Consider the following 16,284-nt stretch of genomic DNA (forward strand, 5'->3'; position numbering starts at 1 on the left):
TCGACAAATCGACTACTTTTGAGATTCTACCACGAATAAGGAAAATCTTATTGCTAGTTATCATCTGATTATTGATGCTTTATAGATTAAAACCATAATTTTCATCGAAAAATAGCAATGATCCAATATTGGCAAATCAAACTGTAGTCATGCGCGCATTCTCGTTATTGCACATTCATATAATCAACGTGCTAATTCAAAAGAATCATTTTCTAAATGGAAAATATTTTGACGCCCTATTAGAGCGCAAGATTTGGTGCTATAATCTCATATGACATGTTTTGTCACATTGTGGTGTTAGAAATTACCATAATCATAAAATGTCATTTTAAATGAAAATACAATCATATCTTTATTAATTCAACGACTCTAGATTATTATTAAAAAATTAGCTTTCTTTTTTATCATTTATTTTTTTATTACGATATAATGCTTTCAAAATTGGATATTTACAAAAATATGCTTGAAATATAAATATGTGTGTGTGTTGAGCGTGCGCGATATATACACACACACTGACACACATGTCTATAGATGTGTGCGTGCGTGAAGAATATGTGTGTGTGTGTGTGTGGGTGCGCCTATATGATAATTATAGTATATTCTAGAAAGATTACCATAAAAATATTGTATTTATATGGTATATATAAATATGTGTTGTAGGGAAAATGGAATGATCTACTCATCTCATTGATAATCCCTTTTATATAGAGGTCAAGATTACAATAGAAATAAATGGTAATTATAATGGTAATTAAGGCTACATAATGGTGATTGATCTATTACATCCGTTGACCATAAATGTCATTAATTTATTCCTTTATTTGCATTAACGAAGTCACACTAAAGGTGTTTTTCCTTCAACACTCCCCCTTGTACCAAGTTTAAAAATATAATGGTGCATAGCCAGGGGCTTGGACTGTTTGAGTACTTACGGCACACTGCCAAAGCTATCTTTGTACAAAACGGCTACGGCCAGGCTATCAATGAAATGAGGAATTTTTCAAACCATTGATCCTTACTACGCTAGCGTACTACGGCAATTAAATTCATTCAACAAACTATTTCATTGTGCGCACAACAAAGATAGCATTAAGCATGTAGCCAGAAGTATAAGATAACAATCACATAACCTTGCTACGGCAATAATATAAACAATCACTTGGACCAAAAGACAACTTCTATTCATTAAAGATAGCGAGTTTGGCACAAAGGCCATTACAGAAATTGTTTTTACAGAAATAGAAATGAAGCACTACGGGGACGAGGGACGCATTACAAAGTCTATTATCACCCCATCATACTCCTCCATCGCAGCTTGATACGCCGACATCGCTCAGGCCGCATCGCTAGTACTCGCAGCCTCTAGCTCCGCCGCTTGCCCCGATTCGCCTTGCGGCGGTTGTGCATCCTGATGCTCTGAGAAGGAAGAGTAGGAGAAGGGGTCTCCGGATTAGAATCAGACATGTCATTATCACAAGATAAACCAAAAGAAGAAGAGTCAGAAATTTTCTTACCATCTTCCCTCTGCACTTCGGCCTCCGCAGCAGCAGCAGGCTGTGAAAAGGGCGGAATCACCTCATGCGGCATTGGTGGCGCTTCCAAACCCTTCTCCGCCAGCCGAATCTCGTAGTCTGCAGGATCCAGCATCTCCAACTCCTGGAATTGCGCTATCATATCACCCACGGCCGTGACATAGTACCCTTCCAGGTACGCATTCATTTCCGCGGATGATTTGAAGGCAGCCACTGTGCTGGATGTGGCCTCCTCCGCTACGCGGGCCTTTTCGGTCTCCGCCTCCTCCCTCACCCGCCTAACAAGCTCATCGGCCTCCGCAAGGGCAGATTGTGCCGCATCTCTCTCCACGGCCATCTCTTGGGCAAGCGACTCGGCCACCTCCCGACGGGTAACCTCCTGCCGAAGGTCCTCCTGGAGGTTCGCCGCATTTTCCAACTTGGCCTTAGCATTGGCCAAGTCGTTCTCCAGCAGTAAGACCCTTGTCGCGTGATTGCTGTCCCGTTCAACCACTTCGGCGAGATGGCGCTGCGCCTCCAGAGCATCCCGCTCCGCGTCGAGCAGGTTGAACACCATCTTAGCCGCCCTCGTTGCAGCCAGACCGAGTGGACTCCGCAGGTCAAGACCGGACCCTTCAGGCCGCCTCAACCCTCCGAGCCCGGCGCGCTGGCTGAGTAAAACCAACTTCTCCAGTTCCGGAGCTCCCAACTTGCTCAAAGGACTACGGTCCAACGTGGACAGATCCTCGAAGACCCGAGATTCTGTAAAGGTGAGATGCACCATTTGCGTAGTCCTCTGTCTTTTCAGAGGCGGAGCTTCTACCATTATATCCTCCACATCTTTGGGAGCAGCAGAGGACTTGTTTTCCTTGAAGACGCGCCCGCCTTCTGCACCTTCTTCTTTCTCCCGGTTTCTTGGGACACCGCCGGATCAGCCAAATGCGGATCGGCATCAATGCGGCCTACTCCTTCCGCATTGCTCCGGCGCGGCAACCCTTGCTTGTTTGGCAGGCTCGCATGAGAGGGAATAGGTAGATCCACGACCTGCGGGGAATCCTCGATCCGCTTCGCCGAGGCATTCACCTTCTTCGTGGACGCCGCCACTTTCTTCGACATAACGCGTCGCAACATCGTTACCGCTATCCCTTCGGTATCCGGCGTTACGTCGGGATCTTTCTGCTGCAGAAATCTCGCGTAGCAGATACGCTCCGACTTCTCAAAATTCATATTCACCGAGAGCGTCGTAGCTGCACACGTAGTAACAGATTAGTACGCTATAAACAAAGAATAGAAGACTGAAGAGCGTATCACTTTTACATACATGGCGACAGAGTAATCCTTGCTCGAACAAGAGGTACGGGTTCGTCAGTACCTTCAAATCGTGGACTAGGTCCTCACCTTGGCACCTCCAAAGGTATGTCACACGATTCACTCGATCGACTTCCCGCTCCGACAACACCAACCTCCTTCCCGCTGCGCAACAAAAAAAAAAGGGAGCGTCAGCAAGCAGTTATTCTGTAGTGACAAAATTTAGGAAAACATTAAAACCTACAATTAATGGCTTGAAACCGCGAGGGAATACGCTTCTCTGGGAGATACTCTACCCCGTTAATGCGCCCATATTCCCATCCCCTCTCTACTACGAAGCTGTTTTTCCTCCAATTAGCTTCCGAGGTGGGCCAGTTCTCTAAGACTTGGAACTCACTACGCTCATCTCGCCTCACAAATCGCGCAGTCCCTCCGTTACCATTCCGCTTGTTATAATCACCTTGAAAAAATGGAGCACATCTGCCGCAGTAGGAGACGAACACCCTGAGAGGTGGAAGAGCGAGCAGAGACCGAAAAGGACTCGCCACATGTTGTAGCTGACTTGACTAAAAGCCAAGCCAAACTCCACCACAAGACATTGCAGGTGCGGATCCAATGGTAACTCCACCCCAAGCCGTAGTACGGAAGGACTTACTAGCGCGTACCCGTTAGGCAGCATAGAACCAAACTCATCATGCCGAATTGCACGGGCAATGATCGTGGCAGGCAACTTAAACTCCTCCACATAGCCATCCACCGCGGCGGAGTCAGCTCCATGTGGTTCTTCCACCTCTGACATCTGCACTCCGCCATCTAACCAACGCCTTACAGGCGCTGGGCTAGCGTTGGGCCTGAAGTACTAGTCCCCGAGGCACTCGCGATACGCTCTGATACGCCTTGATCTTGGCCCAGAGCGAGATTCACCTCACTTTCTCCAACCTCCTCATGTTGTGACTCCATGGTGCTTGACGACTCACTCGTGTCCCAATCCGCTAGCCCTCTTGCAAAGACAGAGGCACGATCTTCACGGCGCAAGTCGTTCCCACCGCTACGCCGCACCAAGTCCAAGTAGTTGTCCTCCAATTCACTAGTCCACGACCAAGAAGATGACGACGCGGACCAACTTCCCTCTACAGACCCGGAATCGCTGTCAGTTAGTATATTTATCCTAGGCATTACGCTGCAGCAAGCAACACCGAAGTCAAAGGCGAACAACCTAGAACTAGAAGTCAGAAAGTCAGTCAGATCTATCCTACGAACCTCGCAAGAACGAGTTTGAAGAACATGAAGAACACGAAGAACATCAAACCCAGTTAACGGCGAAAACCCATCAGCACCGCCCATACAAACACCCCACTTGGCCGGAAAACACCCATCCAAAGATTAAATAGACCCAAAACCTACCAATTTGCCGGAAAAACCAAAACCCAAAACCACTGATTTACCCTATAAACACAAATCTACCAATAAACAACCAAAGCCACAAGCCGTATAAAGGAGATTCAGATCAGAAACATACCTCAAAAAACCGATTCACACAAAGATCTCGATGAGTTTCTTCCAAACGTGAAGGAGAGCAAACGAGAGCAAAAGGGAGGGAACGAGAGAATTTGGATTTCGAAAACTTGGATCTGTCGATAATGACAGCCATTCTATCCCTTTCACCCTTTTATACTAAACTCCATCTCACATCTCACCCGTTGATTTCTCAAAAGCATTCCTTAACCGTCAGATCCAGAAAACTGTTACTTACATCTTAGCCGTCGACCCAAGAGACATCGCTCCAGATCTCGCCACGTGGCATGAGTTACCGAGGCAACGTTTCGGTTACACACGCCTTAATTACATGCAATAACTGTCTTCTCGGATAACGTCACCCCACGAAATTGAATTGTTCATGAAACATCCGCCCAATGCATGTACGACACGTGCTGCCCACAGCGCGAATGGCACTGCTCTCAACCTAAAAACACTATGCTCACAGATAGCGATAAAAAGACGTCCTACGCGTAAGAATTTACTACGCTATGACGGACGCACTACGCTCAAAGATAGCGATGAAAGACGTCCCACGCGTAAGAATTCACTACGCTATGACGGACGCACTACGCTCAAAGATAGCGATGAAAGACGTCCTACGCGTAAGAATTGACTACGCTATGACGGACGTACTACACTCAAAGAGAGCAATGAAAGACGTCTCACGCGTAAGAATTCATTACGCTATGACGGACGCACTACGCTCAAAGAGAGCGATCAAACGTACTACACAAAACATGATCTGCTACAACAGAGGCACTGAAACCAACCAATACCCAAAGAGGTTCGACACGGCTCATTACACCATCAAACAACTCGGCATTCCTTAACCGGGGAGTGGGGGACTATGAGAGGGTCAGTGAGACCCATTGCTGATTATGGCAAAACACTCAAATATTAACTCCCCAGTCAAGAAATTACCTCCCTAGACTGGGAACTTGGGGGGAGTTGTTGGCATAGGCTTATGCCCGCCATAATCAGCACAACTATCAGCGCATTAAGGCTAATATATAGCACAGTCTTACAATACTGACAACGAGTCAGCCGCACCAGCTACGCAATGGGCTTCCCCACGATCCAAACTGACTACGGACGCGCCCTCACGCGCATCTCAAAGAAGACTCCAGAGAACACCTTAATCGGACGTCGTCCCACACCGAAAGATAGGTAAACGATCTACCTCAACTCAACAATAAAAGGTCAAACTCTTGACCTCATAAGGTAAGTACACTAAATCCCCTACTGTAACTCTGCATAAATTATCACCATCTTAACTTAAGCGTCGGAGAGTTGAAGACCACGCCGCCGTGGTCTCCACTTTGACGACGTGTGCCATTTGTGACAGGGAAAAGACAAAGAGTACGGCGTATCTCATCCACGAGGAATACGGCGTACTAAACCGAGTGTTATCAACAACCCTGATGCCCAGTTTCTAGACTAGCCCATCTGTTTCGGTATGTAACGGTGTAACACCGTAGAGCATTGTGAGTTATTCTTCACTTAGTTTACCTTCTGGCCCCACATAGGAAATGTGTAAGAATTGGAAATCAAAAAAAAAATCTTATAGCTAGTCTCCAGACTCTATCATTAATCACGAAATTATAAAATGTATAATGTTTCTCATCTACAACAAGTAAACAACGTCATTTAGGTTTTGTAAGTTGAAATTATGCATCATCGATCGTCATTTTATAATTCACAGTGCACGTACAACTATTATAAAGTGTAAACTATACTATCGTGTTCATTATTTAAACACAACATCACTTATTAATTGTTAGATACAATTACATCAAAACGAGTCAAACAAGCACCATTGTGCATGACTCTACAATATCACAATTGATTCTGTTTATATATAATCACATTTCTGAAACAAACAAAACCATGATCTCTGATTAAAAATTACCTAGGGTACGTATGTCCACGATTTTCATTTGATCCAACTGAACTCAATTTCCAATATAAAAGCATTGCTAACTAATTATGGTCAAAATTTTGGCACTATAATTTCAATATGTTCACAGGTTTAATTTAATCACATGAATGAGATTGATCAAAGGTTGACAAAAAGCTTGAATGTTACTGGTGGATCATGACTTGAGCATTAGATTACTGTAATTTATAAACCCCTCGATTTGGATTCTCGTTTTGGGGCAAATAGTTAATAAGCTAGGGCTAAGATCAAAAGGACATATATGATGTGATTATGTGAATCACCCATCCCCTCAGAAGGACAAAGGCTCAATATATGTGAAGCGAGTATACATAATACATGAAAAGTTTTTGATTGAAGTGTGGACGAGAGGTCATTTCGGAACTCATATTGAAGATATCAAAATCAGTGTGTCATCTAAGAGCAAAGACTGATACCGGTAACCTGAGTCCAGAGTCAATGTTTTTTACTCGACGACTACGTACATGTCATAATGTGCGACTTAAACAGCGAACGCACTGGTTTATATACCTTCGTTCTAATAGGGGACAAAACCCCCTAGAAACAGCCACTATCAAAGTGATCAAAGCACTAGGTCCCAGGTGATTAGACAAAATCGAAATATAGAAACCAACCATGGTAGTACGTAGAGCCATTGCCAGTTTGCCACCAGCATATATATTGCCTTCGAAGTTAATCTCCAAATCAAGAATATTGTGATTCCAATCATTCGAGTTGTTAACAAGAAGAAAGATGACACGTAACTCAAAAATGAATCCGAATTGTGTTTCTCAAACCAAAACTCAGTGTCTTTTTAGTTGTACTACTAGTCTGATCATTGAGTGGACTCTCAATGTGTTAGTCTCTATCGATCTTTTTCCTCCTCCAAATTTTGTTAAGCTGAATTTTGATGATTAGTCCTTAATTATGAAAATGTGCGGGCAAAACCGACCCGGCCCAGCCCCACCCCAGAGATTCACCCAAAAACGGACGTCACAGCTTCCCTCACCGGACACGGCGTCGTTTCAACACTTCCCCTAGAAGGCACCATGTGCTCTAGTCGCTCTCCACTTGGCTCCCACTGTGCGCTTCCCCTATCCACTTGGCCCCCTCACACTCACGGTGCTCCGATCCCCCCCCCCCCTCCCCCCGATCCAGTGGCACTCTCGTAATTTCACCCTCCTCGGTCCCATCGACCCCCATTTTCTTATATACCCACCCCCTGTTTTTTTCTCTACTCACAAACCCTCCTCCACCTCTCTCTCTCTCTCTCACAAAATAAAAAATGATGAAGCTTTCGTGTAATGCAGTGGACCAAATCCACGGCGGGGCCCAATGCCGCTTCCTGGGCCCACACAAGACCTACTGCGCCGCCCCTCGCCGGAAAGTTTCGATTTTGCCGTGGGGGAGTGGGAAGAAGAGGAGGGCGGAGATTGTGGCGGTGGTGTCGGACAGAGGAGCGGTGCCGGGCCGGGTCGAGCCCATGACGCTGGCGGATAGGTTGAGGCAGGGGAGCTTGGCGGAGGACGGCAAGTCGTATAGGGAGTGCTTTATTGTGAGGAGCTATGAGGTTGGGATGAACAAGACTGCTACTGTGGAGACCATTGCTAATCTGTTGCAGGTTTGAATGTGACTTCAAATTTTGATTGAGTTATAATGTGTGTGTTTTAAAGTTTCGATTTTTATGATTTTTGAGCCTGTGGGATTGTTTGGTTTGAATTGTTTGGGCCAAATTTGAGGGCTTTAGGTGGATTGGGAGTGTTTAGTTTGCTGCTTTCATACATGCATTTATGAACTTTTGGAGTTCTGCGATTTATTGCTTCCAACTGTATAATAATTTTGATTGTAGTTTATTCTTGTTTAGAGCCTTGATTGCTTTAGGTTTAAAAATCACCTGGGAAAGCTTATTAGATACTTATCACTGTAATTTGTACGTTATTAGTTGAATGATTTTGTTTGTTTAAGTAGATTAAAAATTTCGAACTTGAATGAGATTAAGGACATTGTTGGAGGATTAGCCGAGGTGGTTATTTTAGTGAGGAGGGAAGCTAGTTAGTTACATGTTTATTGGGATACTCATAACAACATTCGTGCAATATATGTATGACCAGTGAGGATTGGTGATGTAGGAGGTTGGATGCAACCATGCTCAAGTTGTGGGATTTTCAACAGACGGATTTGCGACAACCACCACCATGAGGAAATTGCATCTAATATGGGTTACTGCTCGCATGCACATTGAAGTCTACAAGTATCCAGCTTGGTAGGGTTTCTTGTCTGCATTTTGGTTCTGGATTGGATTCGTACCTAGCAAGTGTGATTTTATAATGTGTGTCTCTGCAACAGGAGTGATGTTGTTGAAATAGAAACGTGGTGCCAAGGGGAGGGGAGAATTGGAACTAGACGTGATTGGATTCTCAAGGACTATGCCACCGGACAAGTCATTGGAAGAGCAACAAGGTATTTAGTGATTCTGCTTATTGTTATACAAAATCTTTATAGCATGTTGAAAAAATGGTATAGGTAGAGTAAGTCATAGAATTTCTTATATACTTTTCTTATATACAGAAGAGAAGATGTAATTGTATTGAGCCAACATCCCCGTATTCCGCGATGTACTGTATAGTTTGTCTAGGCTGTTCGTGGCAGACTCTTAATCTTTAGCCACCCACTTTACTTGTACCTAGTTACTGATACTTCCTCATCATTTTGACACTCCTAGTCTCATAGTCTGGCTATTTGCAATAGCATTTACCACCACAATATTTTCTCAATATATTGTATAACCATCTACTTGAAGATTGTAATTGAGGAAGAGTTTGAATCCTTTTTCTGCAGTTCTGATTATCGTTAATCATCAAATTATGTGTTTCTGTGATGCGTTATTAACCTTCACCACCTTTATGCATGATCTCAGCAAGTGGGTGATGATGAACCAAGACACCAGGAGGCTTCAGAAAGTCAGTGATGATGTTCGGGAAGAGCATCTAGTTTTTGCTCCACGAGAGCTAAGGTAAGAACCTTGTCTTCTTTCTAGGGGCCTTGATTGTCATTTCTTTATAGCATTCTGACATGCCTGAAACCACACAACTGGTGCACAATCTTACTGGTTTTTGTATTTGTATTGGTAGATTAGCATTCCCAGAGTCAAACAATAGTAGCTTGAAGAAAATTGCTAAACTGGAAGATCCTGCTGAATATACGAGACTAGGCCTTGTGGTAAGTTCTCAGTTTCTTATGGTTGGTTCTTAGCTCTTAATTTTATTCAGTGCTCTCAGTATACCTTTGTATGTCTCAGCCAAGGAGGGCGGACCTGGACATGAACCAGCATGTTAATAATGTCACCTACATTGGTTGGGTTCTAGAGGTCAGTTACATGTCTGATTAATGTAGAATTATACTATGTGTTTTATGGCCATATTATCATTCATCTTATAAGAGATATTCCCTTCTTATACAACAGAGCATGCCTCAAGAAGTCATTGATACCCATGAACTTCAGACCATCACCTTAGATTACAGGCGGGAGTGTCAACAAGATGATGTAGTTGATTCCCTTACAAATGTGGAACACGTAAAGAACGCTGAAGCAAATTTGGATTCTAGAGGAGCAAATGGATCTCCTGCTGCAACAGAAAATCATGACTACCGTCAATTCTTGCATCTACTGAGAATATCAGGTGATGGATCAGAAATAAACAGAGGACGTACAGTGTGGAGAAAGAAACCTGCAAGATGAGGAATTCTTTGTACCTGGTTGGTTTCACCTGTTTTTGGTTTGATTTTGTTTCTGGTCTCTTGTGTTTTTGGTCCTTTGTATGAGAGGTTTTGTTTCTTAGTTAATGTCAGCTTCATAGTTTATTTTTTGAGCTTTTCCAATTGTCAGCTGTTACAAAATGTCGTTGGGTCCTGCACTGCTGTGAATATATTCGCAAAGAATATTCACCATTTTATGTTGTATCTGACATTTAAAATGGTTACCAATCTTCATTGGAATGTAATATTACTAGGTCAAGCTTCAATAATAATTCTTAGCATCGTTGTGGGATTTTTGCTGGTTTCATTTTAATAAATATAGGGTTAATTTTACTCTAGCTGCCTGTATGTCTTTCTGAGCATTTGGTTATTACCATTTCTAAACTTCAAAAGCTTACATATGAGATCTGTGCATCTTATACATCTATAATTTTCATCTCATGTTCAGAATTTTCATGTCAAAGTTGGTTCTTTCGATGTCAAACCTATCAGCATTTGACTTTATGGTGCTCCGCAAGTTTTCTGGTAACGAACTCATTGAATCAATGGGGCCATGAAGCTATCAATGAAGTTACCACTAATTCCTACCTATCGTCATCAGAATAACCTAATAGCAAACCAGAATAACCTAATAACCACAATTGCCAACTGATAAAGTACCATTCTATATCGACCAAAATCTGCATGTAGACGCCAGTCAAGAGTAGCTGAAATTACTACAGAAATTGCTCATTGTTACACTCCCTGTTGTCTTTCTGGTGGTTCTGAAGCTGCAAGTGACTTGAAACTGAATTATATTCCTTAGTGGTTAGAAATTGGCGTTGGCTATACGTTAAGGATGAATATATGGGAGGATGGGGTGTTGAAGCCTTCCACGGGCTGGATGCTCATGAAGGCTAAGGTGAGAAAAGAGACATTCCTTAAGATCACAATTTCACAACAGAGGAAATTGCAATGGCGACATTCCTGATCGTGGATGGAGCCATCGAGGTGTGGCAACTGGCAAGTATTCATATTCCATGGTGATCTCATAGAACACGCTTAGAGCGTCTATGAGAATCTGAGATGTATCATTACTAGTTACTACATATAATCAACCTAGCCAAAGTGATTAATTAAGTTTCGAATGAGTATACGTACTTGCTGAAGTAAGCTTCTAAGTTTCAAATTGTTGGTGAGAGTAATCACAGCAACGTACCGCCCCCTATAATTGACTAGCACATATGCTAACGAAAAATCTGAAATGCAGTAAAATTGTCGGACATTAAACCCTTAGCATGATACAAACTCCAAATGTATTGATCGAGCTCTACTTGTTTCTGGCATCAGGCATAAGACATCACATTACAATACATGTTGAGAATTTGAAACCAAGATTCAGAATGTATATACGAACCTGAAAACTGAGGGCCGGGGTTTCAATTTAAAACGATAATGAGGGTGATTGTCATAATTGTTGAAAATCGACTCTTATCAAGAGGCTGAAATTGAACTATTCAATGTATACACTTAACATTTAAAACTAAGCAGTTCAAATAATTGTTGTTCCTCTTGTAGTAGTTGAGTTCTATTAACTTCAAGCAATCAGCATCCTACTTAATGCTTCTGATTACAAGTCTATTTCGTGACAAACCCAGAAAATCACAAAGAATAATACTAAATGAACCACCTATTTGATGGACCACCTATTTGATGAACCATCTATAAACCACTTTAGGTGGCAGCTGAAGTGGCATAGCCACCTCATCAAATTATAATATTTGAGTTTTATATTTTCTATTTGTCTTAATAAAAACAATCATTTATTCAATATACAAAAATCCTTTAAACATAACTATCTTTTAGATTTATCTTTGAATTATCTGCTATTATCTTGATCCCCAATTTAAGAACTTGGAACCACAATTGCAGGACGGAAGAGTTCAATATTATCAAAGTATACATATCTATAATTTAGCGATTAGGGTTAGGGTTTATCTTATAATCAAGCAATCCCAAAAAATTTCAAACAAGGACGAGCAAAGCTTATTATTACGAACACAATGATCGATGACCAGCTAGCTAATAAGAGATCACGCACCTCAACTCCTCATCATCGCCATCGCAATGCAACAAAGCAATGCATGACCTTTTTTTTTTTAGGGAATGGATTGTTTGTTTTGTTCGGCTAAAATCCCAATTTTTTCTCTGTTATTATTGACAAGGTCGTGATTAGAATGAACTCTCTCTTGAGTCTCTTCTTCTCCGATGTCCTCTCAACGTAGCTCTCATCTTCTCTTCAATTGAAAGACATCTACTCAATCTAATTAATTTAGGTACCAATTTTCTGCAAACTCTCTCCCCATTTTAATTGTGGTTAATTATATATAAATATATATGAATAGACTTTCATGTTTGAAATTAGGATTTGGTGGAAACTGTATGCGGAAGAGATATGATGTAAAGAGATTTCTGCAACCATTCCAAAATCAGTGCTCTTCTTGTGTGGTTTACAAGACATATGTGTATATGTTGTTGAAGGAGGAGGTGAGAGGACGAACTCTGGAGAAAAAAGATAGAAGAATACAATTTTGATGATGACAGGGAGGAGCACAAAGCCAAAATAAAAAACATTGAATCCTTGAAAAGATAAATTTAAAAGAAATCTACTATCATATTATACAAAACTCAAATATTATAGTTTAATGACATGGACATGCCACTTCAGCCGCCACTAAGGTGGTTTATGGGTGGTTCACCAAATAGGTGGTTCATTTAACATTACTCTCACCAAATAAGTGGTTCATTTAGCATTACTCAAAATCAAATGGGATTATCAGTCAATCAATGAGGTTACCAATAATTATTCCTAGCTATCAACCTAATACCACACCAGAATAGAATTTAGGTCATGATCATGGGTTATCTAGATTTAAAAATCACAATAGCCCTCTCAACAAATACATACCATAATGCACTACACCACAAAAAACATTTAACAACATGCAATGTATGTTGTCAAAAGTTATTAACAACGTTCAGTGCATGTTGTAGATGCAGAAGTCGTTAAAAGTCTAAAACTTTTAACAACACAACTTGCACATTGTTATATTATTTTAACAACGCACATTGCTTGTTGTCGTAATCTTTCAATAACAAACAAAATGTACGTTGTGCTTTTTTACAACACATATTGCATGTTGTTGTAAGTTTAAAACAACATGCACCTTGCGAGTTGTACTTTTTAACAACAAGTTATGCATGTTGTTGTACGTTTTCAACAACATACATTTTGTGAGTTGTACTTTTTCACAAGCAACTTGCATGTTGTTGTAAGTTTTCAACTACTAGTCCTGAATGTTGTTATATTACTGAATGTGTTGTCATAACATTTTAATATACACAATTTACACTCAATTTGCTAGGATCTTCTTTCCTGTAACTAATTCCACATACATTCACTATGACTTAGTCACAATTGCATCAAATATGAGCACACACTTTAAACATAGGAAATATATATATGTCTCATATCTCATACATCATCCTTGATAAAACATTAGAACAAAATAAACACAAACAAATAAACACTACCGGGTCCTCCTATCTCTCCGGCGCCTTGGTTGAATCTTCCTTACTGGCCTTACAGGTGTCGTTTCAACTGGTTTGACAGAATTTATTACTTCAAGCTAGTGGTGGTAGTGATGGGGATAGGGATGGTGGAAGACTGGAATTCATGGAACCATGTGCTCTAATACACTTTATGGTATTTCTGTGGACAGTGAAAAGAATATTAATTACATGCACTGAGGAACATGAGAACCAAGAAGATGGGGGAAATGTGGAGCAAAAATCTGAGTCGACCAAACAAATAGCAATGATGATCTACAACGTAAATGAGTTAAATTCAAGTAAGCATAAAGAACCTGAATATTCTATATGTTTCTTCTAAGTCCTCTCAAACAATCATATGTATAGACAATCCAAGTTCCAAACCATATCATAAATTACCTGAACTATAAAATTGTGCCTTTCACAGTCATAGCCTCATAGAACATATTGATAGCCTCATACATACAGCAAACACACGTAAAATTGTCAAGACATATTATAAAAACTTGTGATACTCTTCTTTCAATGTTCTTACCCACATAACACATGCTAGTTAAGTTAATAAAATGCACAGACTTCCTTATTATCAAGGAAAAGAGCAATCTGCAGAGCATTTGGATATTCTTCAAATTTCAGATATATCATAAAAGCAATATCCAAAACTAACATATCATCTGGTATATGCGTTAAGATACAAAGTAGCACAGTGACTCATTGACATTAACTCCTTCCAGTTTTAATAGGTGAGGTAGATTGGGTAAAGTCTGAATCATGGCCACAGTCTACTTACCTTGCTGAATTGGTGAGGTAGAGACAAGTCCTCTTAAAATTTGTCTTATCAACATGCTCAACTAACAGATCAAGGTCTTCAACCTGGCATTGGGCAAACTATCAGTCCCAACAAAAAAAAAGACTGGCAAACAATGAATTTTAGCAGATTAATATTTGGATTTACCTCCATTAAAAGTTCAACAGCTTCCGGTTCGGCATTGTGCTGCATTGCATAAATGACTTATTAGAAGAAAAGTTTAATCACATATCAACAAACAGATAGGCAACCTGACTGATTATATTTATGGAACCTCAATAGAAATATCAACTCCAAATAATTAACAAGGGCCATCAGTAACCACCTTGAATACGGAACGATACATATTTTAAGTAACAAAAACACACAAGAAGACACTATGAACTAAGAATACTAAAACATAAAACTACTCTGCTAACTAAAACATACTTTTGTCGAATTAATTGCATACAGATACCATTGAAATACGGCTACATTGTTTATTTTCCGATCATTCAAGTACAAAGTCCCCAACTGTATACATATGGTTTCATATTTTAACTCTCATAAACAACAAATTAGATGCCGTGTACAATCCTATAGCAAACTCGTACCACTTAAACACTCATTTTAACATAAACTGTACATAAATTTCATAGAAATACAATCGAAACGTCCTTTAATAGTGTTTTTTATGCAGAACAAATCTTAATCTCCACAATTTTATCAAAGCAAAACAAGTATACCAGTATTAACACTGCAACAGAGACCCTACCGCTTAGTGTAATAACCGAGTTCACCAGTAATCACACTCTCATTCTCTTCAAACTCCACCATGCCGTTAACAATTCCTGGCAGCTCCAAATCGATCGTGATCTCGGTGACCTCTACATCGCAATGGAGTGCTTGGAGGTCTCGACTTGTACATTTTCATAGATTGAAGGAAACAGTTCAAAGCTCTTCTTCGGAACCTGTAAGAGAAACGAAACAAATGAAGGCTGAGATGAAGAAATTAGGGATTCGAAATCAAAAACGAAATTGACAGTTGAGATGAAACAAAATTGAGGATTTCAATCCTTAAAACACTATAATCGCACAAATCACGTGAAATTGAAACCCAAACCTAATAACAAATCAGTTACCAAAAACTAAAGATCGGCTAAGCTGATCGGTTAAATACTACAGTTTTGCGATCAGAATCAGATTCGCACAGCTCAAAATAGAGGAGAGAGAAACATAGATCGGATAAGAGACTTACGCATTTCCAGTTGCCGCCAACGAAGAACTTCCAGCCCATTTTTGTTGAAGATGAGATTTCTCGGTACCGACAAAATGGATGAAGAAATAGAACACTGGATGAGTGTTGGGGTCTGTTTATATTTCGGCTTTTTCTTGGTGCGCAAGCGGCGATACTTGCAGTAGTGATGGATTGGGCCGGCGGGCCCACTTGGGTCGTGTGGAATTACGGTTGGGGGCTGAGGATCTAGGATATTCCTAGAGGGATATTTGGAGGGAGAGGAGGGGTAGTTTGGTATGTTGAGATGACTAAAAAAGGGACTTCCTTGGCGCACGGGAGAGAGAATTTTGTATGTCTAGATACTTATACATATTTTTCTTTTGGCTTTTTAGTATCTTAAATTTTTGAAATAACATGACGATCCATTGTGAGTTGTTATTTTAAAAATTTTTAACAATGTACTTTTACTATTGTTTTGTCTCAAAAATTTTAAGATTATACGACAACGTGCCGCATGTTGTTATTTTAACACTATTCAACAACATTCATTTTCGCTTGTTGTCGATATATACATTCGATAACTTAAAAATAACAACACGCATAATGCATTGTCGAA

At 40.6% G+C, this 16,284-nt stretch overlaps 1 protein-coding gene and 1 long non-coding RNA gene across 2 annotated transcripts; one reads left to right on the top strand and one right to left on the bottom strand.

Moving 5' to 3' along the window:
• The first annotated feature begins 7,559 nt into the window (after positions 1-7,559).
• On the top strand, positions 7,560-10,346 carry LOC126783432 (oleoyl-acyl carrier protein thioesterase 1, chloroplastic-like). Its single transcript, XM_050508902.1, has 7 exons — positions 7,560-7,918; positions 8,427-8,560; positions 8,644-8,757; positions 9,215-9,310; positions 9,429-9,516; positions 9,596-9,664; positions 9,761-10,346. Exons 1-7 carry the CDS (start codon positions 7,583-7,585, stop codon positions 10,034-10,036), a joined length of 1,113 nt encoding a protein of 370 aa, XP_050364859.1. The 5' UTR covers positions 7,560-7,582; the 3' UTR covers positions 10,037-10,346.
• A 3,219-nt stretch (positions 10,347-13,565) lies between these two features.
• On the bottom strand, positions 13,566-15,763 carry LOC126783443 (uncharacterized). Its single transcript, XR_007670872.1, has 5 exons — positions 15,690-15,763; positions 15,207-15,402; positions 14,600-14,638; positions 14,435-14,517; positions 13,566-13,804 (listed from the first exon to the last, which is right to left on the bottom strand). It is a non-coding gene; the product is annotated as an uncharacterized LOC126783443 (long non-coding RNA).
• Positions 15,764-16,284: the final 521 nt, after the last annotated feature.

Source organism: Argentina anserina, chromosome 2 (genome assembly GCF_933775445.1).
Source record: "Argentina anserina chromosome 2, drPotAnse1.1, whole genome shotgun sequence".
Classification (NCBI taxonomy): Eukaryota; Viridiplantae; Streptophyta; class Magnoliopsida; order Rosales; family Rosaceae; genus Argentina; species Argentina anserina.

Coding starts and splice junctions, on each gene's coding strand:
- LOC126783432 (XM_050508902.1), top strand. CDS start 7,583: ATGATGAAGCTTTCGTGTAATGCAGTGGACCAAATCCACGGCGGGGCC. Junction 8,758..9,214: donor GTCATTGGAAGAGCAACAAG/GTATTTAGTGAT, acceptor GCATGATCTCAG/CAAGTGGGTGATGATGAACC. Junction 9,311..9,428: donor TTTGCTCCACGAGAGCTAAG/GTAAGAACCTTG, acceptor TTGTATTGGTAG/ATTAGCATTCCCAGAGTCAA.